Source organism: Mesoplodon bidens (genome assembly GCF_964165515.1).
Source record: "Mesoplodon bidens genome assembly, chromosome: 17".
Classification (NCBI taxonomy): domain Eukaryota; kingdom Metazoa; phylum Chordata; class Mammalia; order Artiodactyla; family Ziphiidae; genus Mesoplodon; species Mesoplodon bidens.
The window spans coordinates 68,628,090-68,654,245 of NC_138174.1; the positions used below are offsets into that span (position 1 = coordinate 68,628,090).

The window sequence follows — 26,156 nt, forward strand, 5'->3', positions numbered from 1 at the left end:
TACTGCATATGGATACTTCTATAGTCCTCTTCTGCTTGCAGTATCTGGTAATGGGGACAAAGAAGTTTAAGAGCACAGGAAAACCCCCGGGGCATCCCAGTACCTCTCTATTAGGACCAATGATCCATGATCAACTATTTTCTTGCCCAGATAGTTCTAGATCTCAGGCTGTTAAGCCTGGGAGGACATTAGTATCAGGCTCGTCTGCAGGCCTTTCTCCTTTCCAACACATTTAAATGTTTTGACAAAGGAAGCTAAGCAGGTTGGTTCTGACTTTACCTAGTTTTAAGTAATCTCATAATTAGTAGTGGGCTATTTATTGAGCTCAAATCACGAATATTTGAAGATTCAAGCCTCAGTTTTGTCATTTGATGACTTTTGGGATGGCATCAGGGTGACGTGTAGGTTATTTCTCTTTATTTTTCCTATCTATAGATGACTAATCCTTGTTTTGTATTCAGAGAAATATAAAAAAATTGAATGTGTTTGTGAATTATTACATCATAGCCTTCCTCAAGAAAAAAGGGCAGTGCTCTAATGAGGACCTGTCTGTCTGTCAGCATCTCTGATGCTCACCCCCATTTCTAAAGAACACTTTTCAGGGCTAACCATTTCCCTAGGAGTAGAAGACTACTGTGATAAACCAGAGAAAAGAAAATATCTTAAAATTCATCCTAGAAACCTGTGTTTTTCAATTAAGATGGTGATAGTACACAAAAGTAGAGTTAATTAGTAATTCCCATTGCTTTTATAAAGCTGCTACAACCTGCCAAGTTTTATTGACTTTTACAATCATACAATTTTTATAACCTTTTGAGAAGGAAACATTTATCTCAGACTGTTTTATTCTGTTCTGCTTTGTCTTTGCAAATGTTGAAATGGTAAAGAAACTAACCTAACTGGCTTAAAAGGCACATAAAATGCAATGGTGACTTGTAAGAAAAGAAACAGTGAGCCAGATCTTTGCAAAGGAATCGAAATCCCTCTAGTGAGGTCACTCTGATTTGGTTCTGATTTGCTTGTCCACTGGGGCTCCTGTTCCTGCTTGGTTCCCAGAACTGTTCCTCACCAGTATCTAAGGGGATTAGAAAGGATTTCACGAGCCAGCCAGAGATTCTTGTTCCTCGGGGGCAGTTACACAATAGGAGGAAAGAAGCCTCATACATTCAGGAACAGAAGGTCTAGTATCTTTTACTATCTCAGCTTTCCAGTCTAGTGTTTAATATTATGCAGATAACCAGATATAATCACGTGTGTGTATAATGTCTACATCTGTACTTTCACAATTTAGGAAATATTGTGCTGCTTACTCAATTGTGAAGCAATATGCTTTTAAAAGACAGTGTCTACTTGACACTTCTTAACTCGATATTGAGTCCATAATGAAAAATAACCAATTTGTGTGGCATTATAAAAACAAAAGGAGAAGGTAGGGAAAAAACTCATAAACCATTTGTTTGAAGGAAATTATTTTTCCAGGAAGTCCAACTAAGCAGCATTTTCATACGGCTATAGTATATTTCCTTTCTTGAAAACTTTTGTCAAAATGGATGGCATCAACCTCTAGTCTGATAAATCAGAGTGTCATAGCTCTTATCATAACCATAGTTATGGAAAACTTGTTCTCGTGCTCTACTAGACTCTGGCTGAAGAAAATCAGAGGACACTGAAGACATCAGAACTTAGGAATCTCTAAAGTCCATGACCCCCATGACTGTAAGATGTAAGAAAAAGAGAATGCGTTTTGTCAAAGAATGGGTAAGGAGTTAAAAGTGGGGAAAGGAAAATGAGCAGATATATATGTATTAACATGAATCAGAAGAAACTGACATCTTTTGTAGGTCAAAGATGGTCAAGTGCTGATGATTTTAAAAGTTCAACCTAATATCAAAATCCCAAGAAGTAAACAATGTTTGACATCAGTCTTATGAATAAAAATGTCTTCTCTTTCTTCCCTGTATCTGAATTGCTTTACCTTCTCTTTTTCTAAATCAAAAGAGGAAATAAAGTGAAAAAAATCAATGAACAAATATGACAGGGAAAAATTTCAAGTACAAAATCATGACATAATATAAACAAAGAGAGGAAAAGATTAAACATTGAATAGGAGGAGAATGTAGATAAACAAAGAAAATATTTAAAATTGAAAGAAAAATAAAAAATGAAGCAATGTCCAAAGTCTAAAATATAAACACAATGGCTGGGAAAATATTGATATTTCACTTAGCAACACCAAATGCAAAAATAGTCTATATCATTAGCTGCTCGCAGAATCACTGCTTCTCAACAGTTGATTACTAGACTTTAAAACAGGAAGAATCTATAATTTGGTTATATGTATTCAAAGCCTCCTTCTTTCCATAGAATGATGTTCTATATATGAAGGATAAATGATAAATCAATGAAAAGATTCATATCTACTAGTAATATGTGATTAAGTATTTCTAATAAAATCAATTTTTGCTTTTCACTAATTCTCCTGAGCAATAAAAAGTGTGTCTATTTTAGAACTGATGCGCTAAACTAAAGGGAATCAGAGGCCAATATGAACAGAAAATGGGAAAGGAAAACACAATTGAACAAGAAGGGTGGGCACCAGAATAAAAATACAAAGAAAAGTTATATATAAAGTAATAGTAAAATGAAGACAGACATTAAAACAAGGGAAAGTGGGTGGCTTTTTAATTAAAATAAATAAATAAAAGCACAGACCCAATTTTATTAAATAAACAATTTGTACAATGCATTTAAAAGCACACAGCCTTCATGTTCTCTCTATAAAGAAAGATATTATCTTTTATTGAACACAAAGAATTTTAAAAATAATATTTTTATTATTTGAAACATAAAATTTCTATTATTTGAAACAAGCAATCCTTGTAACTCTTGAATTTCCAGTTATCATTAAAAAGCTACAAGCCTAATAAAGATAAAACTTCCAAAGTAAACATGTAATCAACTTTCACCTGAATGTGTTAGTGTAGTTACTTGACTCTGATGATAATGAGATTAAAGTAACAATAATGCTGGATATGACAATTGTTTGGAAAAAAAAACCTGAAAAGATTAACTAATACGTCTCTTAAAATGACAGGTTTCTTTTGTGGCTCTATGAATATTTCCATCCATGTGGTCCAAGTAAAATTGTCAATGGCATTCTATTGTGTAACATTTGTAAAAATGAATGAACATAACCCAATATTTGCAAGTGTATTTTTAAAAGTCATTTAAGTAGCAGCGTATCTTCTACCAGTTGTGTCACTGGTGGCCTGAGGTTGTCACTTACTAGAATTAGTGCTGTCATCCTTGGTCCCATCGAGAGCTCCATCGGGGTGCATTTGCAAGTAGTAGCCTTGCCTGCAATATAACCTGGTCACTATACCCTTGAGCTGGGGATCTGAAAGGCAAACATAGTGGTCATAAGCCTCACAATGTGTCACAATTGAATTTCTTTTCTTTTCTGTTTCTTTTCTTTCTTTTTCAGAAGTAAGAGGGTATTTTATGGACATAGCACCTTTTATTTTATGCTTCCCAGATGCCTCTGTATTTCTCAAACCTGGAAGATGCTAATCACGGAAGGTGAAGAAACTGCAGTCGTCAGTTGAAGCTAATAGGTCATTTTATGAAACTGATATGTGTGTATTTAAATGGTCGGTTAGTTAAAAGATTAAACTACTTAATCTGTTAGTTTAGTTATTAGTTAAGTCCTAAACTAACTAGCTTAATAGTTTAAACTAATATGATTCAGGATGGCAGGACAAGAGTTTTGCAAACTTCTGGCTTTAAGAAACCTTGTTAAATGCTTCTTAATGGATTTTTCTTTTTACTTAATTTGACAAGGAATTCCAAAATGTGAAAAAGCTGTATTAAAAAAAAGTCACACTAACATTTGGTACACATTCTTAGAAAAAGCCCTCATATGGAGGATGTTTCCTTGATGTCTAAATGGTCACCCTAACTTGCACAGAAACATCTGTGTTCTTATGTGTGATCCATAGGAAAATGTGTAAATCAACTTCTGAACTCAGGGCAAGACACAATAACAAACCTAAGCTCTCTGGCCATAATCTAGACCAATTAGATGAATTAAAAATATAATCCTATATAACTTATATAAGTAAAAAGGACAGTAAAATTATACAATATGGCTTTTGATTCTTGGCCCAAATGGCTTGAGGTTGAGGGCAGTGGAAGTTTATTAAAACCAAAAGGGAAGTTAGATGGTAACAGACTTCTCATTAGATGATTCATCTAAAAGATAGCCAGTCTAGTGGTCTGATGCTTCGCAAAGAGCCAATTGTACCTTTGAAAATAAACATTTGCAGGTGGCTTTTCAAAGGCCATCCTCATCTCATGACTAGATTTGATGGGGGGCATCAGAATCCCCGCCATGGCAACTGGCATCTCTCCACAACGCCTGAATAGCACATGCAAATGCAATCATGCTGTCAAAACAGGAGGATATTACAGAATGATGAAATAAAGCATCTTGTAATCAATCATAAAATGATGGACTTGCAAACAGCTGAAAACACACAAAAAAAGGCACATGCGAAAACAAACATAAAAAGCTATTCAAAACAGAATACCCTCAGCTTTATGTTTAGTTCTCAAGAAATTAGAAAGTGTGAACATCTGTTTCTATTTACATCTGAACTTGAAGAATGACCCCATGGTACACAGATTTTCTTCAAAGATACTATGATATTGAAGAAAACCTGGAAAATAATATATGAAAATCACAGCATTCATGTGATCAAGCGTGTTAGAATACAGGTGTTTTTGGAAGAGCAGGATTTTGAAAAGAAACCTCTACATGATTATTAGGGTTGTGTCATGTATGTTCCTTACTCTGTAGTATATAATTTTAAAAATCACATAATTCTAACATGTGCATTAGTGGAAAAAATTACTCTTGTGCCTTAATCTGCCCATCATCCAATAAGACTTGGCTGGGCTACTGACCCTTTAAGTACTGAGGACTTTTCCTAGTTTTGCTACATTATATTTTGGCTTGTCACTGAAAATAGGTAGCAAAGAAAAGGAAGGGAACAAAGGTGCGGACAAGGGTAGGGATTCTTAGTTGCCATGAAAACATATAAAGCATTTTAGAGATAGACAGTTTTTCTGCAAAACCTTTATGTTCTGGATCACTTATTTTTAGTAATCCTATATCGTAGCAACTATATCTTCTGCACTTGAATAAAGTACATCAGGCAAGGCAGTGAGAAGACCCATAACCCCCGCAAGTCCCTTCACACGCACACAGTGAGAGCCCTTCTCTTTTGTTTTTTTGTATTAAAAAAAGATAAGAGAGAACAAACATTGGAGAGGATGTAGAGAAAAGGGGACCTTTGTGCATTGTTGGTGGAAATGTAAAATAGGTGCAGTCCCAGTGGAAAACAGAATGGAGGTTCTTCAAAAAATGAAAAATAGAAATATGATCCATTTGATCCAGGAATCTCACTTCTGGGTATACATGCAAAGGGAATGAAATCAGGATCTCAAAGAGATATCTGCACCCCCATGTTCACTGAGGCATTATTCACAGTGGCCAAAGCATGTAAACAACCTAAGTGTCCATCAATAGATGAATGGATAAAAAAAATATGTGGTGTAGATACACAATGGAATATTATTCAGCCATAAAAGAGAAGGAAATCCTGCCATTTGTGACAAACAGAAGTGAACCTGAAGGACATTAGGTTAAGGGCCTAATTTGTCACCACACCTCATGTCTGATAAGAAAGTACAAGTAAAACATGAAATTGCGTTTTTGAGTTCTTATTTAATTTTAAGACAAGAAAAACCAAATTGATTTCTATTTACATAGTTTCACATTATTTGTTTGTTTGTTTGTTTTAGAAACTGTAATAGCATCGACCGCATTCTTCTCAGGTGCCAGGATTGACTCACTGAATTTTCACCTCAACTTACTTAATAGGAAGCCCATTTTGATGATGAGAAAGTGAAGACACAGAACAATGAATTAATTTGACAAAGAACATATGACTAATAAGTGCAAAGATGGGGTTGACATGATCCTGCCCACTTAACTACTAAATTATGTGGCCTGTGTAAAAATCGAACAATCGAATTAAACCATCTTAAAAACTTAAAATACAAACTCATCTGCTTTTTTAAACTAGGTTCTCGAAGATTATCTCTAGCTGTGTCTAACCCCTAACCCTACATACTTGAAGCTGAATCTATAATATAAAGCAATAACATAAAGTTAGAAATGACCAAATTTCTTGAAACTCTCTTCTAAGATCTGTCCTACTTTGCCATTGGCCACATTTCCAATAAATCTCTACCCATAAAACCCTCACCAAAATTATAAATTTAATACTGTATACATTTAAATTCCTACAGTATCATTTTCACTTTAATTCCCCCATCTCCACCAACTTCAGCCAAAAGTCAACTCCTGACTTGACACTGATGTTGTCCACCCCCTAAGACCAACACCATGTTTGCCTTTTTTATTCCACCTAATGGGTTGCCCAATTCCTACAGATGCTGTCTTCAAAATCTCCTTCACTCTTTTCCCTTTTTCTGTTTTCACCACCAGCAGCAGTTCAACCCCTAGTGGCCTCTCCTAAGTGGTCTTAAAACCTGCAGTATGCCTGTTCCGATCCATCAGATGAGGAAATATGTAGCCACTCTCCAATACCCGCTGAATTACTCACACCCTGCAGCAGTGGGGCACCATCCTATCTGACCAATCTTGGTTTCTACTGTTCCCACGCCATCCTCAGCACATAGCCCAACCTTGGGTCACTGTGGGCTGCCTACAAAGATCCCATAATCTCCCACCTTTATCCTGTCCCCTTAACCTTACGTGCCTCAAATACACCCACTTCCCTAGAGATGCTCCCCTGCGCACCTGTGCACACAACCCCACGTGCACACGTCTTTGCCTAGTTACTCCTTTTTCTTCTTCCCAAGTTTGACTCCATCAATACTTCCTTTGGAGCACTTGCCTGACACCTCAGAAGATGTCAGACTCCTCCTTGGAATGCTTTTATGGCAGCATTCTTTATAGGTGTAACATTTTGTAAACATCAAAATGATTTCATTTTGAAATATTATTAATACATTAAAAGATAGAGAAAGCAACACAACCTACATCCATGCACCCACCACTGAGATTAAACAGACGTTAACATTCTGCTGTATAATTCATAACTTTAATTCCACATTTATTTGTGCACTTGTATCACTGATGTCTGTCTCCAACCTGGACTTAAGTTTCATAAGGAAAACTGAAATGTACAATATTGCTCACCATGGCATTTCCTAGGTCTAGATAAATGAGATCTATGCAATATATATTTCTTGAATGAATATTGACAAAGGTGTAGTTTTCCAGTAATTTCATATTGCAGGTAAAAGTGAGAACTGGAACAACGACATGAAAACTAAGACAGAAATCACAGAAAAGCCTTAAAAATGTCCACAACTTTTGATCAGGTAATTGTACTTTCTGCACTTCTAACCTAAAAATAAATCCTCAGTGTGGTATAAAGTTTTGTGTAACAACATATGTATATATAACACGAGCATGACTATGTAAAAAATACTATCCATAGAGAAAATGGGGGAGGATATGCCAAAATGTTAAATATAACTCTATTTTGATGGTTATTGGAATATTTATCTTTCAATATTTTATTATTTGCAAAATATCCTATCATGATGGCATGCTAATTTTATAATGCAAATGCAGAAATTTTAATAAATCTATTAATGCCTTTGAGAAAGAATTAGTTAAAATAGCATTTTGTGGGCTTCCCTGGTGGCACAGTGGTTGAGGGTCCGCCTGCCGAGGCAGGGGGCACCCAGTCCAGGAGGATCCCGCATGCCATGGAGCGGCTGGGCCCGTGAGCCATGGCCGCTGGGCCTGCGCGTCTGGAGTCTGTGCTCCATGGTGGGAGAGGCCACGCCGGTGAGAGGCCCGCGTACCGCAAAAAAAAAAAAAAAAAAAAAAATAGCATTTTGTACCTACTTGCAAATAATATTGCATACATATATGCAAGTAAACTAAACACTTATTACTGTTGTAGATTAACAGGTTGTCCCAACTTTTCAAGAATTCCACTTAATATTTTCTCTTTGCACATAATCACATGTCCATAAAACCTTTACTGTGATCCTTATTTATATAATTGGCCATTGTGCAATGTGGCCATTTATAGCTTAAAGTTAGTCTTTCAAATAATTAAAACAAACAAAAAAACCTTTTCTCCCTAAGCCTAAAATATGCAACCAAATAATCACAGCAAAAACAAAACAAAACAACTTTACTGACCAAAGAACCACATCAGTTATGTGCAGTCACACAAAGGTATGACTAATCTTCTAGATCTCCTGTGAATAGAAGGCTCTAACCCTTCAGTTTCTCACTCTACTTCAATACAAGTCTCAACTTCTGTCTAATATGTGCTGGACAGATAACTTACATGTATTATTTTATGACTCTGTGAGAGAAAAGTTGACAAAAAAGGACCAAGAAAATCTCACATAACTGCTGGAATGGATAGGACCCAGACTGTGCAGCAATTTAAATCAACAGCACCCAAAGTGGAGGGCCTCTCCTGGCCAAGGGGATTGTAGGACAGTGCACTGCAGTGTATGCAGACCCAGTATTAGAAATTACTATTTTATTATCTCCAAAAATGAGAAAGAACTTAAGCTTCACTAATACTTAACATGAATTGACATCAGAGTCTTCAGAGTCACATGTCACATTAGGTCCTTGAAGTACCTGAGGCAGGTGGGGCATCCCATAATGCTGAGGGGCTGGCCCAGTGACCCTGGCTCTCAGTCACTGTTCCCAATGAATGCTTTACAGTATGTTGAAATTTATGTGCTCCTGGTTAAGCAGGCTTATAAGTTATATAATTTAGTTTAACTAAAGTTAGGATAGTGTAGGGGAAAAAAAATCCCAGAGATAGTATGGATCAAAGGTGATACAAAAAAACAAAAAAGCAAGCAAAAGCTTAACATGAAGAAAATAACAAAGATGACATATCTTCTACATGGATTATGTGGTTAAAAATAAGCATGGAGGTACGTACCAAAACAATGATAATCTATTCAAATCTCACATGAAGTCAGCCAAAAGATTTTTAAAATGTTTAGAAGACGATCTGAAATACATCTACTGTGATAAGAATGGAACCTCACCCTAAATTAATATTATGCCTTAGGATATAAAAGAATGGAAATATTGCTTGTGTGAAACAAACTTATCTTGAGGTGCATGTTCACATTTTTCTTTAAACTAATGGGATAAGAAGGTTTGGTGACAAAGTGCTACAAAATCAATGATCTTATTTGCAATACCGATATAGCCCAAACTCCTACAACTTGGACTCTCAATTAATAATTGAAGGATGAATAAAAATATCTGAAGTCCCACACCTATATTTTAGTTAGCCATATAAAAAATGCAAAATATTTTCCAACTTATAAAATTGTTAGAGTTCTTTATTCTCTTTTAAAATACTTATGCATATGTATGACTGATTCACTTTGTTATAAAGCAGAAACTAATAAAAAATACTTATGCATTCAGAATATCTACTCTGCTTAAGAAAATATGAAAACTTAGCCTGTCTTAATTATCCTTTTCCTTTTGTTTTGTCTTTTATATTTACTGTGCCTGCACATTTTACTAAAAATGTTCTGAGGATACTCCTTGAGTGAAACTCTAACTGTGCTCTCTGATATTAATTAAAATAGAAATAATGAAAGCTAATGTACATGTATATCAAGGAAAAAAAAGATGTTTCATAATATATTAGCCTCAACACTTAGAACTGAAAGGAATGCAAATCAGTCCAACTGCCTTCAGGTACAGGGGAAAAAATACCCAACATTTTTAATTAAAACAATCACTTTCTCAGAAGTGAGTTCATTTAAATCAATCACTGTCACAAATTATTTCATAAAATGTGCAGACTGACAAAAGAGAAATCAGGATAACTCTTAGAATAATGTATACATAATGTAAATCATTATTTAAATTGAAAAACATACAATATGGCATGGATTTTTATATGGCAAATATATAAATGTATATACACACATACTATGTTTATTTACACATAAATCTCAGTACTAATTATAAGCATAGGTTCTTTTTTTAAACATTTTTATTGGAATATAATTGCCTTACAATGGTGTGTTAGTTTCTGCTGTATAACAAAGTGAATCAGCTATACGTGTATATATATCCCCATATCCCCTCCCTCTTGCGTCTCCCTCCCACCCTCCCTATCCCACCCCTCTAGGTGGCCACACAGCACCGAGCTGATCTCCCTGTGCTATGCAGCTGCTTCCCACTAGCTATCTATTTTACATTTGGTAGTGTATATATGTCCATGCCACTCTCTCACTTCATCCCAGCTTACCCTTCCCCCTCCCCATGTCTTCAAGTGCATTCTCTGTCAGCGTAGGTTCTTAAATGTCACTCCTCTATTAGCTATGGGAAATCATATATTTTTTTTAACAGGGTAAAAAGCAATTTTTGGAATATATATTTTTGTGGTAGCTAATTAGATTTTGGCACTCCTAGTAGCAGAAAATAGTATTGTGAATAATTTATCCAGTCATAAATTATCATATAGTCCAATCATAAAAATAAACCACGCCTAGGAACTCTTCTAAAGAGCTGAAAAAAAGGGTGAGACAAGGGCGCTAAGGAAAATGATAAATAAAACTAAAGGTGTGAAAATATGCTACATCTTTCTGTTAATTTCTGAGAACGTCATTCAGTTTCCTTCCGGCACTGACCCCATGCTACCTCCAGAGCCCCATCCCTCTGGGAACCTTGTTTCAGCCATTTCAGAATTGTTGCTGAATCCACCACCCCAATCCAATGCATTATCATGTCTATTGAATTTTACCTGCAGATTCTACAGCCTACAATAGCCTCTCCACCTTTGCCTACTGGATCCTTTGCCTGTAGGTATGAGGGATACAATCTTGCCTAAAAGTACAGTTCTTGCTCTCAGAGAGCTTGCTGTCTATTGAAGGGAGAAGGAGAGAACCTGTAATATGATTTTATGCCCATTAATCATGAGTTAAATTATTGGGTTTACATGTCTATCTGCCTGAAAATAAATTATAAATCTTTTGATAATTTGCATCATTATTCAAAATAGACCGTCACTATGCTTTACAGAGAACAGCTGCTTCATATTTATTGAACTGAATTCACCTTCTGTTTGTTTTTAAAAATCTATATATAAGCTTTAAATGGAATTAAAAGCAAAATGCATTTTGGATCTTATTTAAGAATTAGAGGAGCAGAGTATACTTGAGATAAAGATAAATGCGGGGTTTGAAAGGGAAACATCAAAAAATTTAAAACTTACTTTCCAAAAATTCTTTTGGCCAAAAAATTCCCTCTAGGTAAAATATATTAAGAAAACAACAGTGGGTAAAGCCTCTTCCTGGGGAAATGTCTGAGAAGATCATTAACAGGAAGGCAAGCAGTGAAGATCCTGTTTAATATTTGACCCTAAGCTTCAAGGAGCAGACAGAGCTTGAGCAGACCTAGGTATCTTGGGATTCCTGGTGCGGCATTGAACTTTTCAAATATTCAGGGTCTATAAGCTCCAGAAAGAAGCCTATCTTTGAAGCTCACTTAGAAAAGCACCCCATTCCAATACTATTCAAAATCTTAGCAATATAGTTGCAGTAAGCACATATTACTAAATATGTTAAATTGCCAGAATATTCCATGCTCACTCAGCCAGTGTCTAAATACTTAATAACAACCTTCTTTCTATTTCTTATTACAGGATTATTTTTAATTAAGAAAACCACCATGGCAAAAACTGCTGCAGACCTCCTTTGGAATGACAGATTCTGAAAGCAAACTGTAGCATCTTGAAATACTCACAGGTTCTTTTTTTTTTTTTAATTTTTATTTATTTATTTATTTTACACAGCAGGTTCTTATTGGTTATCTATTTTATACATATTAGTGTATATATGTCAATCCCAATCTCCCAATTCATACCACCACCACCACCACCCCCACCGCTTTCTCCCCTTGGTGTCCGTACATTTGTTCTCTACTTCTGTGTCTCAATTTCTGCCCTGCAAACCGGTTCATCTGTACCACTTTTCTAGGTTCCACATATATGCATTAATATACGATATTTGTTTTTCTCTTTCTGACTTAACTTTACTCTGTATGACAGTCTCTAGGTCCATCCATGTCTCTACAAATGACCCAGTTTCGTCCCTTTTTATGACTAATATTCCATTGTATATATGTACAACATCTTCTTTATTCATTCATCTGTCAATGGGCATTTAGGTTGCTTCCATGACCTGGCTGTTGTAAATAGTGCTGCAATGAACATTGCGGTGCATGTGTTGTTTTGAATATGGTTTTCTCTGGGTATATGCCCAGGAGTGGGATTGCTGGGTCATATGGTAATTCTATTTTTAGTTCTTTAAGGAACCTCCATACTGTTCTCCATAGTGGCTGTATCAATTTACATTCCCACCAACGGTGCAAGAGTGTTCCCTTTTCTCCACACCCTCGCAAGCATTTCTTGTTTGTAGATTTTCTGATGATGCCAATTCTAACTGGTGTGAGGTGATACCTAATTGTAGTTCTGATTTGCATTTCTCTAATGATTAGTGATGTTGAGCTTTTCATGTGCCTCTTGCCCATCTGTATGTCTTCTATGGAGAAATGTCTATTTAGGTCTTCTGCCCATTTTCTGATTGGGTTGTTCATTTTTTTAATATTGATCTGCATGAACTGTTTATATATTTTGGAGATTAATTCTTTGTCCGTTGATTCATTTGGAAATATCTTCTCCTATTCTGAGGGTTGCCTTGTTTATGGTTTCCTTTGCTGTGCAAAAGCTTTTAAGTTTTAATAGGTCCATTTGTTTATTTTTGTTTTTATTTCCATTACTCTTAGGAAGTGGGTCAGAAAGGATCTTGCTGTGATGTATGTCAAAGAGTGCTCTTCCTGTGTTTTCCTCTAAGAGTTTCATAGTGTCTGGTCTTACAGTTAAGTCTTTAATCCATTTGGAGTTTATTTTTGCATATGGTGTTAGGGAGTGTTCTAATTTCATTCTTTTACATGTAGCTGTCCAGTTTTCCCAGCACACTTATTGAAGAGGCTGTCTTTTCTCCATTGTATATCCTTGCCTCCTTTGTCATAGATTAGTTGACCATAGGTGCATGGCTTTATCTCTAGATTTCTATCCTGTTCCATTTATCTATATTTCTCTTTGTGTGCCACTACCATATTATCTTGATTACTGTACCTTTGTAGTATAGTCTGAAGTCAGGGAGCCTGATTCCTCCAGCTCCGTTTTTCTTTCTCAAGATTGCTTTGGCTATTTGGGGTCTTTTGGGTTTCCATACAAATGGTGAAATTTTTTGTTCTACTTCTGTGAAAAATGCCATTGGTAGTTTGATAGGGATTGCATTGAATCTGTAGGTTGCTTTGGGTAGTATAGTCATTTTCACAATGTTGATACTTCCAATCCAAGAACATGGTATATCTCTCCATCTGTTGATATCATCTTTAATTTCTTTCATCAGTGTCATAATTTTCTTCATAGAGGTCTTTTGTCTCCATAGGTAGGTTTATTCCTAGATATTTTATTCTTTTTGTTGCAATGGTAAATGGGAGTGTTTTCTTAATTTCACTTTCAGACTTTTCATCATTAGTGTATAGGAATGCAAGAGATTTCTGAGCATTAATTTTGTATCCTGCAACTTTACCAAATTCCTTGATTAGTTCTAGTAATTTTCTGGTGGAATCTTTAGGATTCTCTATGTATAGTATCATGTCATCTGCAAACAGTGACACTTTTACTTCCTTTCCAATTTGTATTCTTTTATTTCTTTTTCTTCTCTGATTGCCATGCCTAGGACTTCCAAAACTATGTTGAATAATAGTGGCGAGAGTGGACATCCTTGTTTTGTTCCTGATCTTTGAGGAAATGCTTTCAGTTATTCACCATTGAGAGCGATGTTTGTTGAGGGTTTGTCATATATGGCTTTTGTTATGTTGAGGTAGGTTCCCTCTATGCCAACCTTCTGGAGAGTTTTTATCATAAATGGGTGTTGAATTTTGTCAAAAGCTTTTTCTGCATCTATTGAGATGATCATATGGTTTTTATTCTTCAATTTGTTAATATGGCATATCACATTGATTGATTTGTGTATATTGAAGAACCTTGCATCCCTGGGATAAGTTCCACTTGATCATGGTGTATGATCCTTGTAATTTGTTGTTGGATTCCGTTTGCGAGTATTTTGTTGAGGATTTTTGCATCTATATTCATCAGTTATATTGGTCTGTAATTTTCCTTTTTTGCAGTATCTCTGTCTGCTTTTGGTATCAGGATGATGGTGCCTCGTAGAATGAGTTTGGGAGAGTTTCTTCTCTGCAATTTTTTGGAAGAGTTTGAGAAGGATGAATGTTAGCTATTATCTAAATATTTGATAGAATTCACCTGTGAAGCCATCTGGTCCTGGATTTTGTTTGCTGGAGGATTTTTAATCACAGTTTCAATTTCATTACTTGTGATTGGTCTGTTTATATTCTCTGTTTCTTCCTGGTTCAGTCTTGGAAGGTTATACCTTTCTCAGAATTTGTCCATTTCTTCCAGGCTGTCCATTTTATTGGCATAGAGTTGATTGTAGTAGTCTCTTAGGATGCTTTGTATTTTTGTGGTGTCCATTGTAACGTCTCCTTTTTCATTTCTAATTTTATTGATTTGAGTCCTCTCCCTCTCTTTCTTGATGAGTCTGGCTAAAGGTTTATCAGTTTTATCTTCTCAAAGAACGAGCTTTTAGATTTATTGATCTTTGCTAATGTTTTATTTGTTTCTATTTCATTTATTTCTGCTCTGATCTTTATGATTTATTTCCTTCTACTAACTTTCAGTTTTGTTTATTCTTCTTTCTCTAGTTCTTTTAGATGTAAGGTTAGATTGTTTATTTGATATTTTTCTTGTTTCTTGAGGTTGGATTGTATTGCTATAAACTTCCCTCTTAGAACTGCTTTTGCTGCATCCCATAGGTTTTGGATCATCATGTTTTCATTGTCATTTGTCTCTAGGTAGTTTTTGATTTCCTCTTTGATTTCTTCAGTGATCTCTTGGTTATTTAGTAATGTATTGTTTAGCCGCCATGTGTTTGTGATTTTTACGTTTCTTTTCCTGTAATTTATTTCTAATCTCATAGCACTGTGGTCGAAAAAGATGCTTGATATGATTTCAATTTTCTTAAATTTACCGAGGCTTGATCTGTGATCCAAGATGTGATTTATCCTGGAGAATGTTCCATGTACACTTGAGAAGAAAGTGTAATCTGTTGTTTTCGGATGGAATGTCCTATAAATATCAATTAAATCTATCTGGTCTATTGTGTCACTTAAAGCTTGTGTTTCCTTATTAATCTTCTGTCTGGATGATCTGTCCATTGGTGTAACTGAGGTGTTAAAGTCCCTCACTATTATTGTATTACTCCTCTTTTATAGCCATTAGCATATGCCTTATGTATAGAGGTGTCTCTATGTTGGGTGCATATATATTTATAATTGTTATATCTTCTTCTTGGATTGATCCCTTGATCATTATGTAGTGTCCTTCCTTGTCTCTTGTAACATTCTTTATTTTAAAGTCTATTTTATCTGATTTGAGTATTGCTACTCCAGCTTTCTTTTGACTTCCATTTGCATGGAATATCTTTTTCCATCCCCTCACTTTCAGTCTGTATGTGTCCCTAGGTCTTAAGTGGATTTCTTGTAGACAGCATATAGATGGGTCTTGTTTTTGTATCCATTCAGGGATCCTGTGTCTTTTGTTTGGAGCATTTAATCCATTCATGTTTAAGGTGATTTTTGATAAGTATGTTCCTACTACCATTTTCTTAATTGTTTTGGGATTGTTTTTGTAGGTCCTTTTCTTCTCTTGTGTTTCTCACTTACAGAATTTCCTTTAGCATTTGTTGTAGAGCTGGCTTGGTGGTGCTGAATTCTCTTAGCTTTTGCTTGTCTGTAAAGCTTGTGATTTCTCCATTGAATCTGAATGAGATCCTTGCTGGGTAGAGTAATCTTGGTTGTAAGTTCTTCCCTTTCATCACTTTAAGCATATCATGCCACTCCCTTCTAGCTTGTAGAGTTTCTGCTGAGAAATCAGCTGTTAACCTTATGGGAGTTCCCCTGTATGTTATTTGTCATTTTTCCATTGTTGCTTTCAATAACTTTGTTTGTCTTTAATTTTTGTTAGTTTGATTACTATGTGTCTTGGCGTTTTTCTCCTTGGGTTCATCCTGCCTGGGACTCTCTGCACTTCCTGGACTTGGGTGGTTGTTTCCTTTCCCATGTTAGGGAAGTTTTCTACAATAATCTCTTCAAATATTTTCTCAGGTCCTTTCTCTCTCTCGTCTCCTTCTGGGACCCCTATAATGCGAATGTTGGTGCATTTAATGTTGACCCAGAGGTCTCTTAGGCTGTCTTCTTTTCGTTCATTTTTCTTTATTCTGTTCTGCGGCAGTGAATTCCACCATTCTGTCTTCCAGGTCATTTATCCATTCTTCTGCCTCAGTTATTCTGCTACTGGTTCCTTCTAGTGTATTTTTCATTTCAGCTATTGTAGTGTTCATCTCTGTTTGTTCTTTAATTCTTCTAGGTCTTTGTTAAACATTTCTTGCATCTTCTTGATCTTTGCCTCCATTCTTTTTCTGAGGTCCTGGATCATCCTCACTATCATTATTCTGAATTCTTTTTCTGGAAGGTTGCCTATCTCCGCTTCATTTAGTTGTTTTCCTGGGGTTTCATCTTGTTCCTTCATCTAGTACATAGCCCTCTGCCTTTTTTGTTTTGTTTTTGTCTATCTTTCTTTGAATGTGGCTTTCGTCCCACAGGCTGCAGAATTATAGTTCTTCTTGCTTCTGCTGTCTGCCCTCTGGTGGATCTGAAACACTCACAAGTTCTATGTTTAACTTATGATACCTTGTTACAGTAAAGACACACACACACACACACACAGATACACACACACACACACACACCAGATAGCACAGAGTGAAGAAAAAGTTTTCATTTCACCGTATAATGTGGCCAAAATCACACCGCTTAATTTTAACAGACAATCTTTCACTTTCTGCTGCCCAACACAGATGCCACTTTATACTTATTATAATACAAAATATAATTGCATATTATAAATATTAATCATGCTTCTCCCTATGTTCTTCATAAAGTTTGAGGCTAATCAAATGTAACTGAATGGCTTAAGGAACAAAGGCCCAAGAGTATTATTAACATTTGCTAACATTTTGTAGTCAAACACCATAATGAGCAAATTTCAATGCTGGAAATATGACTGAAAAATAATGTGAATGCTATATGAATCATATACCACAATCTGAGAGCTTAATAATTATGCAGACTTTCTTTAAACACTGAAATGACTTCTACTTCTGACCAAGGTAAAGTAATGAGAACCATACATACTCTCTCACATGAAACAACAAAAAATTAACAAATTAAACTTTGCAAGACACCGGACACCAAGAAATGAAAGGCAGAGGTCTCTGGAAGATGGGAAAGAAAAAAGGTGAGGTCTACTATTGCCTGACTTTAAAGTCTGAGAGATATTCCAGGACAGTGAAGGAAGGGGAGCCCAGTGGATTCTCTAAATTGAGATGGAGGTGAGTCCAGGGAGAGGAGAGAGCTACAGAGAAAGAAAACTTCTAAGATCTACAGAGGGTCCCCTCGAGTATTCAGCTGAGTACTACTGAAAACTTGCATATGAGGAAACCACTCAAGCCTGGGGAAAATCATCTGAGAGGAACAGAGGTAACAGTGCCTCAAAACACACACACAAGTATGGGCACAGTGCCTATTCCCGATAGTCAGACTGGAAAAATTCATAATTCATGGGGCATTGAGCAGAGTATAAATAAACGTCTTGCCTTAGTATGGGGGGGGATTAGCTTAGTTTGAGCAATGCTTCAGTCTCACCTAACAAATTCTGAAAGCAAGAGCATATTGTTTCCAAGTAACTTAAATGCATCCCAGAATAAGCTTGAGAATATTTATAGGAATACAAAAAATATCTAACATCCAAAAATGTAAAGTGAAAAATATTTGGAATTCAATAAGAAAACTACCAGGCATGCAAAACAGCAGGGAGATATGATCCATAACAATGGGAAGAATCAATAAATCAAAACTGACCTAGAGCTGCTGGCCCAGATGTTGGAGTACCAGACAGGGACATGCAAACAGCCCTTAAAACTGTATACATTCCCTACATTCAAAAGTTAAGTACAGACACAGACAATATAAAGCCAGCCCAAAACAAACTTCTATAGGTGAAAACTACAGTTTATGAAATGAAAAAAATACATGGAATGAGATTAATGACAAGTTAGATTAACTGCAGAAAAAGAGTGGTGAACTTGAAGACATAGCAATAGAAATGATTCCAAATGAAACCCACAGAGAAAACAATTCTTAAAAAAAAAAATTAACAGAGCCTCAGTGGGCTGTGGGATAACTTTAAATGACTGGATATATGTCTAATTGGAGACTCCAGGGGAGAGTGTCAAGAGGGCAAGAAAGAAAAAATTTGAAGAAATAATGGCTGGAAAATTTCCAAATTGGTGAAAACAATAAAACCAAAGATCTAAACAGCTTAAACACCAAAGACTAGAAACATAAAGAAAACTACACCAGGACACATCATATTGAAAGTACTTAAAACCAGTAATAAAGAAATAATCGCTTTTTTTTCCCCGAGATCTGTGACTGCTTGGAGAGTGGTGAAGGGTCAGTGAGGAGCAGAAGGTCGGAGTACAAAGGGGCATAAGGAAACTTTTGGGGTGACAGACATATTGATAATGTTGAGTATGATGATGGCTGCATATGTTAAAACTTGTAAAATTGTACACTTTAAATACACACAGATTATTTTATTATCTTTTATACCTTTCCAGAGCTATTAAAAATTAAAGTAAAAGGATAGGGCTTCCCTGGTGGCGCAGTGGTTGAGAGTCCACCTGCCGATGCAGGGGACACGGGTTCGTGCCCCGGTCCGGGAAGATCCCACATGCCACGGAGCAGCTGGGCCCGTGAGCCATGGCCGCTGAGCCTGCGCGCCCGGAGCCTGTGCTCCGCAACGGGAGAGGCCACAACAGTGAGAGGCCCGCGTACCACAAAAAAAAAAAAAAAAAAAAAAAAGTAAAAGGATAGAAAACAATATACCATGCTAGCAATAATCAAATGATATTAATAAAGGACAAAATAAATTTCAGGGCAAACAGTCTTACAAGGTATAAGGAGAGATCATTTCCTAATGATCAATAAGTCAATTTACTAAGAATCCATAATGATCCTGGATGTCTCTGCATCTACTGACAGAGCTTCAAATACATGAAGCAAAAACCAGGGGAACTTGAGGAAGAAATAGAAAAATCTAAAATTATAGTCAGAAATTTCAACTCTCTTCTCAAAATATATATACAAGAAATAGACAGAAAATCTATTTTCTGAAAAGGAGAAAAAGTAGGAAAGAAGTCTAAGGCTTAGAGTATTATATGTTAACTTTAACACACTCAGTTAAAGCACTAGAAAGTATGATGCACTTCTCCTTCCAGAAACTAGAAACGGGATTCCCTAAATTTAAGGAATCTGAAAAACAACTCCTATTTGACTCAAAGACTTTTTACAGTCAGTCAAACCTACAGCAGGTCATACTGAGTTGCTCTCCAGTCGTCCTTACGTTATCAGAAGTTGAGACTTAGCAGAACAAAAGCTATGATATTAAAGAATCAAGGGCATCTGTTGAAATTAAAGTGCACTATGGTTTAATAAAATTCAGCATCCAAAGCCCTTCAGTGAAAGTTAACATCGGAGTCGGGATGCATCCTATTGCACGAACCACGAACACAAGTATCAGAGCAGATGTGTAGTTTTATTAGCTTTCTTATGAGAAAGTGTAGAGCAGTAAACTGGGAACCTTGCCTGAAATGCAGTGTTTTCCACGTTTTAGCACACATTTGCTTTAGAGCCAGGAAACACTTCCCTAAATGTGTTATACCAAGGCAGTAATCAGGACAGTGGGCAAATTTTTAAAATAACTGCAGGTAACAAGGACAGGTCCATACATACTCCAGGGCTGAGGCTCATACTTCTGAACAGTGTTTCAGAGCAGGTATATAAAACCCACTTTGCCCGTTCACATTCAGAACTAGGGAGAGATCTCCACCCAATGGGTAGAACTGTAAGAACAGAGGAAAATGGTACTGTTAAATACCTTATTTACTGCTATTTAAGGAAGCTGCAAATATCAGAGGTCTGCTTCCTTTTAAAGTTTCTGTCTCAGACGTTGTCTCCCAGCTGCTTATACGAGGAGATGAGCCTTGTAAAAACCCTTTTGTTTTTCTTAAATTCCATATATATGTGTTAGCATACAGTATTTGTCTTTCTCTAAAAAAAGTCATGAAGAACCTAGGGGTAAGACAGGAATAAAGACACAGACCTACTAGAGAATGGACTTGAGGATATGGGGAGGGGGAAGGGTAAGTTGGGACAAAGTGAGAGAGTGGCATAGACATACATACGCTACCAAATGTAAGATACATAGCTAGTGGGAAGCAGTCGCATAGCACAGGGAGATCAGCTCAGTGCTTTGTGAGGGAAGAGGGAAGAGATATGGGAACATACGTATATGTATAACTGACTCATTTTGTTATAAAGCAGAAAACTAACACGTCATTGTAAAGCAATTATACTCCAATAAAGCTGTAAAAATAAATAAATAAATAAAAATTTCAGCAGTAAAAACAAAACAAAACAAACAAACAAAAAAACCAACCCCCTTTTGTTAACAATGTCAGTCCTCCAGAAACTCCAGAGAAGCAGGGTAAGAAGCAGGAAGGGAAGGCATTCAGAGGTACGTATTCATAATAAGTTGACATTGTCTTCTTCAACTACAGAGGGAACACACTTAAGCCAGTGGTTATGAAAATAAATTAAAACACACACACACACACACACACACACAACCTCCTGGAAGTCGATGTGTAAGTTCCATGAAGGATGATGCAGAATTTGGTCTAGAACTTAGAGTTCAATTGTGACCAGATCTATATACACTGAAAACCCAAACCTTCTGCATATTTTATCACAAGAAGTGGTGCCTCGCCACCATTTTTAATTAAGGCTTAAAATGAATGGCAGCTTATAACAACTTTTTCAATGAATCCTTAACAGCACATCAGCCACTAAAGTTTGAGAATATAGCTACAGGAATATATCATTTCACATGGGAAAATAAGAGGAGAAATCCTTCCTATGTTCTGTTTAGGAGTATTTCCAAAAGCCAAGATATTTAGCCAGGGTTTCTTGAACATGTACTCTGCCCCAGACTCTTTGCTGAGCTGAGAGGAATCTATAGCCAAAGCAGATTACTGTCAATTATCCCCAGCATTGGTAAACCAACATATGAAGTGAGTCCCGAAATAATGAGGCTGCAGGAGCAGAAAGGTTATTCCAACACCAATGATAACAATAGTAAGAATAACAACTATCATTTCCTGGGCATATGCTTTGGGCCAGGAGCCACTCTACCTGCTTTACCTATACTAACTCATTTAATCTCATGGCAACTTTTTGAGGTAGGTGACATTCTTAGTCTCACTTTACACGAGAGGAAACTTAGGTACAGGGTGGCATGTGGCTTGCCCAAGAGAACACAACAAGGAAATGATGGAGCTGGTACTGAAACCACTTGAGTCTGGCCTCCTAGCCTGTCCCTGTACACTGAGCCCTGCTCTGGTTGAGGACCCAAGTGTACTCAGACCGCACAGAGGTCACAATGACTTGCTGAAGGCACACAATGAGGGGACACTGATGGCTTAGAGGACAGTGATTGACACAGTGAACAAAGAATGCTTAATCTGAAAAAGGCAAAAATCAGTCATTTTCCAATATTTGTCAATCTGTCACGAAAACAGTGGAATTTATTTGGAAGACAGAAGTAGGACAAATAAGTAGAGGGAAGCCTAGGTTGAATGCCCTTAAATGAGGACGGTGATGGTCATATCTTTGGTGACTACTATATTCCAGGTGCCTAGAACCGTGCCTGTCATATAGTGGGTGCTCAATAAATACATGATTAATATATGAATAAATTGATCAATAAAGATGGAGAAGTTCCCAACACTCTTAGCTGTCCAGTGAAAGAGAGCACCAACTCTCCTACAAAGTGATGGGTTCCCTGGCCCTGACACTGTCAAGAAGAAGTTGGATGTTCATCTATTAAGGGAATTGGGAAGAGAATGCTGCTGTGCATGCTCTAATTTCAAGCTTTCTTTAAAAAAACTCATTTAACTGAAGATACAAAACAAATATGAGAAAAACTCAAATTTATTTTTAAAAGAGTGGAAGACCAGTACTGTTAGAAAGGACAGGTTTGGAACCACTGCCCTCCCCCCATACAATGAATAAGGCAAGCACTGCCCTTTCCTCTCCCTACAGGTTGGGCCAAAAGCAATCCGGAAGTGAGGAAGAGTAGGCACTTGTGAGGGGGCAGGAAGGAGACAAGGAAACTACTTCTCACTAAGTTGTTGAAGAAAATCAGACAAGCCTTGCTCATTAGAGCAAAAGGTAGAAAGCGGACATCTATAGCAGTGGAAAGATTGAGAATGTTTGCATACCTCATAAAGCAAACTGTGGGGTGTGGAGCTGTAGACAAGCCAGGCATATTTTTTTAAATTGAAGTACAGTTGATGTACAATGCTGTGCTAGTTTCAGGTGTACAGCAAAGTGATGCAGTTTATGTATATATATTCTTCTTCAGATACTTTTCCATTATAGGTTATTACAAGATACTGAATGTGTGCTGTGTTATACAGTAGGTCCCTGTTGTTTACCAAGCCAGGCATGTTTAAAAGGGAGTTTGACCTACTCAATTCTGGGAGAAATGTGCACTAGCTTATGTATTCCATTTTCATTTTCTTTGTATTTGAATTTTCTTTAAGTTCTACTTTAACTCTTTCACAAATACAGTTTCAGAGTCAGAGTGTGCTAATTTAATAAACGATCTCGCAGTTTGGACATGTTTTTGGGGTGCCAGGTGGGCAGGAGGAAGAGAAGTGGGGAGCTGGCTGAGAGTCATAGCTTCCTTCCACCTCCCGCATCTCTTCCAAGTGCACACTTGAGTCTTAAGTCTTGATTTCCTTTGCTTAAATTGGATTTGGGGTTTGCGGCTTTGGCGTCAGATCCATACTCTTAATTTCTAAAAAAAAGAAATAAAACCGCTGGGAAGGGCACTACTCAGAGAGCGTATTTTAGCACAGCTCCTGTAGAAATGGCAAAGAGGATGACTTACTGCTCATCCCCACGGGGGGTTCTGTACCCCCACATCTACTCGCCTGCTCTCTTCGGGGCATAAAGTTCCTCTTCACCCCAAAGACTTTCTGACCTGTAACTGACTTGCCACGGCCCCTGAAAGGAATCACAGTGTGCCGGAGAAGAACCAGAGAAGTGGAGTAGCCGGGAGCCACAAAGGAGGACACGATCTGGAAGGTTTGCAGTCCCACCTCAGTGAGCCTGCTTTCAGGTAACAAAGAATAGCGCAAACGAAACGAAAAGCCAAGCTTGAAATCACGGCACTCAGAAACACCACTTAAGCATGTGCCTGTCCATGCCTGTTCTTTTCTTTTTACTTTTATAATTTCGTACAGAATAGAAATTCCAACATGGTTACCAATTTTTAAATCCTGGTTCAGTCTTTCAGCACACAGGTATGGAAACAAATGAAAAAGTCTTCATTTCATTCCAACTCTGTACAAAAGACAGTGTTAAGACCCAAATCTACTAGAAAGTTTAAGGTGTCTTCTTCCTTAAAGAATTTACAGTTTTATGTGGACGTCAAGGTGGCTTAGACAGAAACAGATCAACAATAATTAAAGAGTTGGGGACCTCCCTGGTGGCACACTGGTTAAGAATCCGCCTGCCAATGCAGGGGACACGGGTTCGAGTCCTGGTCTGGGAAGATCCCACATGCTGCGGAGCAACTAAGCCCGCGAGCCACAAGTACTGAGCCCATGCACCGCAACTACTGACGCCCGTGCGCCTAGAGCCCGTGCTCCGCAACAAGAGAAGCCACCGCAATGAGAAGCCCGCGCACCACAGCGAAGAGTAGCCCCCGCTCACCGCAACTAGAGAAAGCCCTCATGCAGCAACGAAGATCCAACGCAGACAAAAGTAAATACATAAAATAAATAAATTTATTTTAAAAAATAATAAAAGACTTAATATCCATTTATAAATGCCACTGGCCAAAGAAGATGGCCATCCTTGATAACTAGCTGGAAAATGTGTGGTGGAGACATACACACTAAGAGCTGTCCTTCTAATCCACATGGTTAATGGAAGAGTTCAGAGACAAAGCGAGGTGTGGGCCAATCAGAGATGGCCAGGATGTGGGGTATGGAAGGAGGCGTGGGCTTCCCAGGTCAGGGGAAGGTGATTATGGGGCAAGAGGATTCTGAAGACCTCTTGACTGACAGGCTAGGTTTGGAGGGTGTGAGGGTGATGCTAGATAAGGCTGGTTGCAGTCTGCAGGCAGCTCTAGGCATCCAGGAAACTCAAGGTGAGCAGTTGGCACATTCAACAGTGGAGAGACAGTCAGCCTGTTTTGTCTGGGTTTTTTTTCCTTAATTGAAAAGTGATCTGATGTCATGACATTCTAGAGGATGCTATCAGCTGCAAACTATTACCTTATATACAATGAAAGCTGGAGAAAATAAATTTTAAAAATTTAACCTGAGAAACTTATTGGTTGTGTTTCTAAATTTCCAAATCCAAAATTCTAAGCTTTGCTGTAGCGGATGTTAGCAAGTTAGTGGTGTGTGTGTGTGTGTGTGTGTGTGTGTGTGTGTGTGTGTGTTTAAGGCTGGTTGTGGTCTAGTAATGGAAGACTTTTTAAATGCTGTGACTTTAGGTCATTCAAGATCATTCCTACTGATACTTCCACCGGGGATTAATTGAAATAATATTTTAAGCAAGCTTACTCCGTTGCTTCATGAAGGGAGGGAATGTAACAAGATCATTAATAGAAAAAAAAAAGCTTTCAATCTTTATCAATATTTTCCTGAAATGTGTTCATATAAGCTAAATATATTAGTATCTCCCTGATCAATTCAAAGGGAGAGAACTTTAAAAGGCTATATCTTCTTTTGGATGAGAAACAGAAAAAAAAATACATCTTAAGAGATATATTTCTACTGACTTATATATAATAGTGGGAAAGCCCCACAGTGAGTATCAAATGACAAATAAAGTTTAACTATCATGATTATTGATTTAGTGTAGAAACAGATGAAAAAAATCCGAGCTGCAATTTCCATCTCCCTGAATAGCTGTTGTCTTTTCTCATGTACTAACATGTTTGAAGAAATGAATTTGATTTAAATTTTGTGTCTCAATATTAGCCCTGTAATGCATTTTCCAGAGTTTAAAGTTTAAAGGAGTTACAGAATTATCTTATGCCCCCAAATTTAACCACAAGATGCAGAAGTAAAGAGAAAAGACACAACTGAACACGTTTACCAAACCACAATTGAGGAAGTCCACCCATTTCTATGTTAGGAAACAAACCACTGATCAAAAAGAAAATGTTAAGGTGGTGTTTCATCAGATGAAAGAAAAGGGGAATAGAGTCTTCCTATATGTGTACTAGACCTAGAAACTTTAATGCACATGATTTATTTTAATCTTTAGCCTAACCTGTATAATACACAGAGAAAACTTGAATCTGAGAATATACAGCATTTGCCCACTCTTGTCCAGTTGGTGAGAGATGGAGTTGATTCTAAATCCTAAAATATTTTGGGATCTGAAAATGTCTTTGCCTTGTGGTGCTGCTTTGGTTACACATCCACATATTTATTAGACACATCTTTAACCAAACTATTTCCTCTTCTTCTATGCCTATCAAACTACTGCCCTACATCAAAGCCTTGCCTAGATATCCCACTGCTTTTGAAATGGTCTCTTACCCTCCCTATGGGGAAACAGTCTTTGTTTCCTTGATTTGAATATTTTACTAAATCATCTTTGTTGAGTTTTTTTTTTTAAT

At 37.0% G+C, this 26,156-nt stretch overlaps 1 protein-coding gene across 3 annotated transcripts in view; it reads right to left on the minus strand.

The window, feature by feature from the left end:
• The window catches only part of FGF14 (fibroblast growth factor 14), a gene marked incomplete at its 5' end in the record, with an annotated part of 580,960 nt that overhangs the window by 129,856 nt on the left and 424,948 nt on the right, over window positions 1-26,156 (minus strand). For 2 of the 3 annotated variants that reach the window (XM_081215042.1, XM_081215043.1), the window contains one exon: window positions 3,287-3,397. The exons of the other annotated variant lie outside the window; for it this stretch is intronic. In XM_081215042.1, the coding sequence (XP_081071168.1) occupies window positions 3,287-3,397 (111 nt within the window). The remainder of the gene's footprint in view (window positions 1-3,286; window positions 3,398-26,156) is intronic. 3 annotated transcript variants of the gene reach the window in all.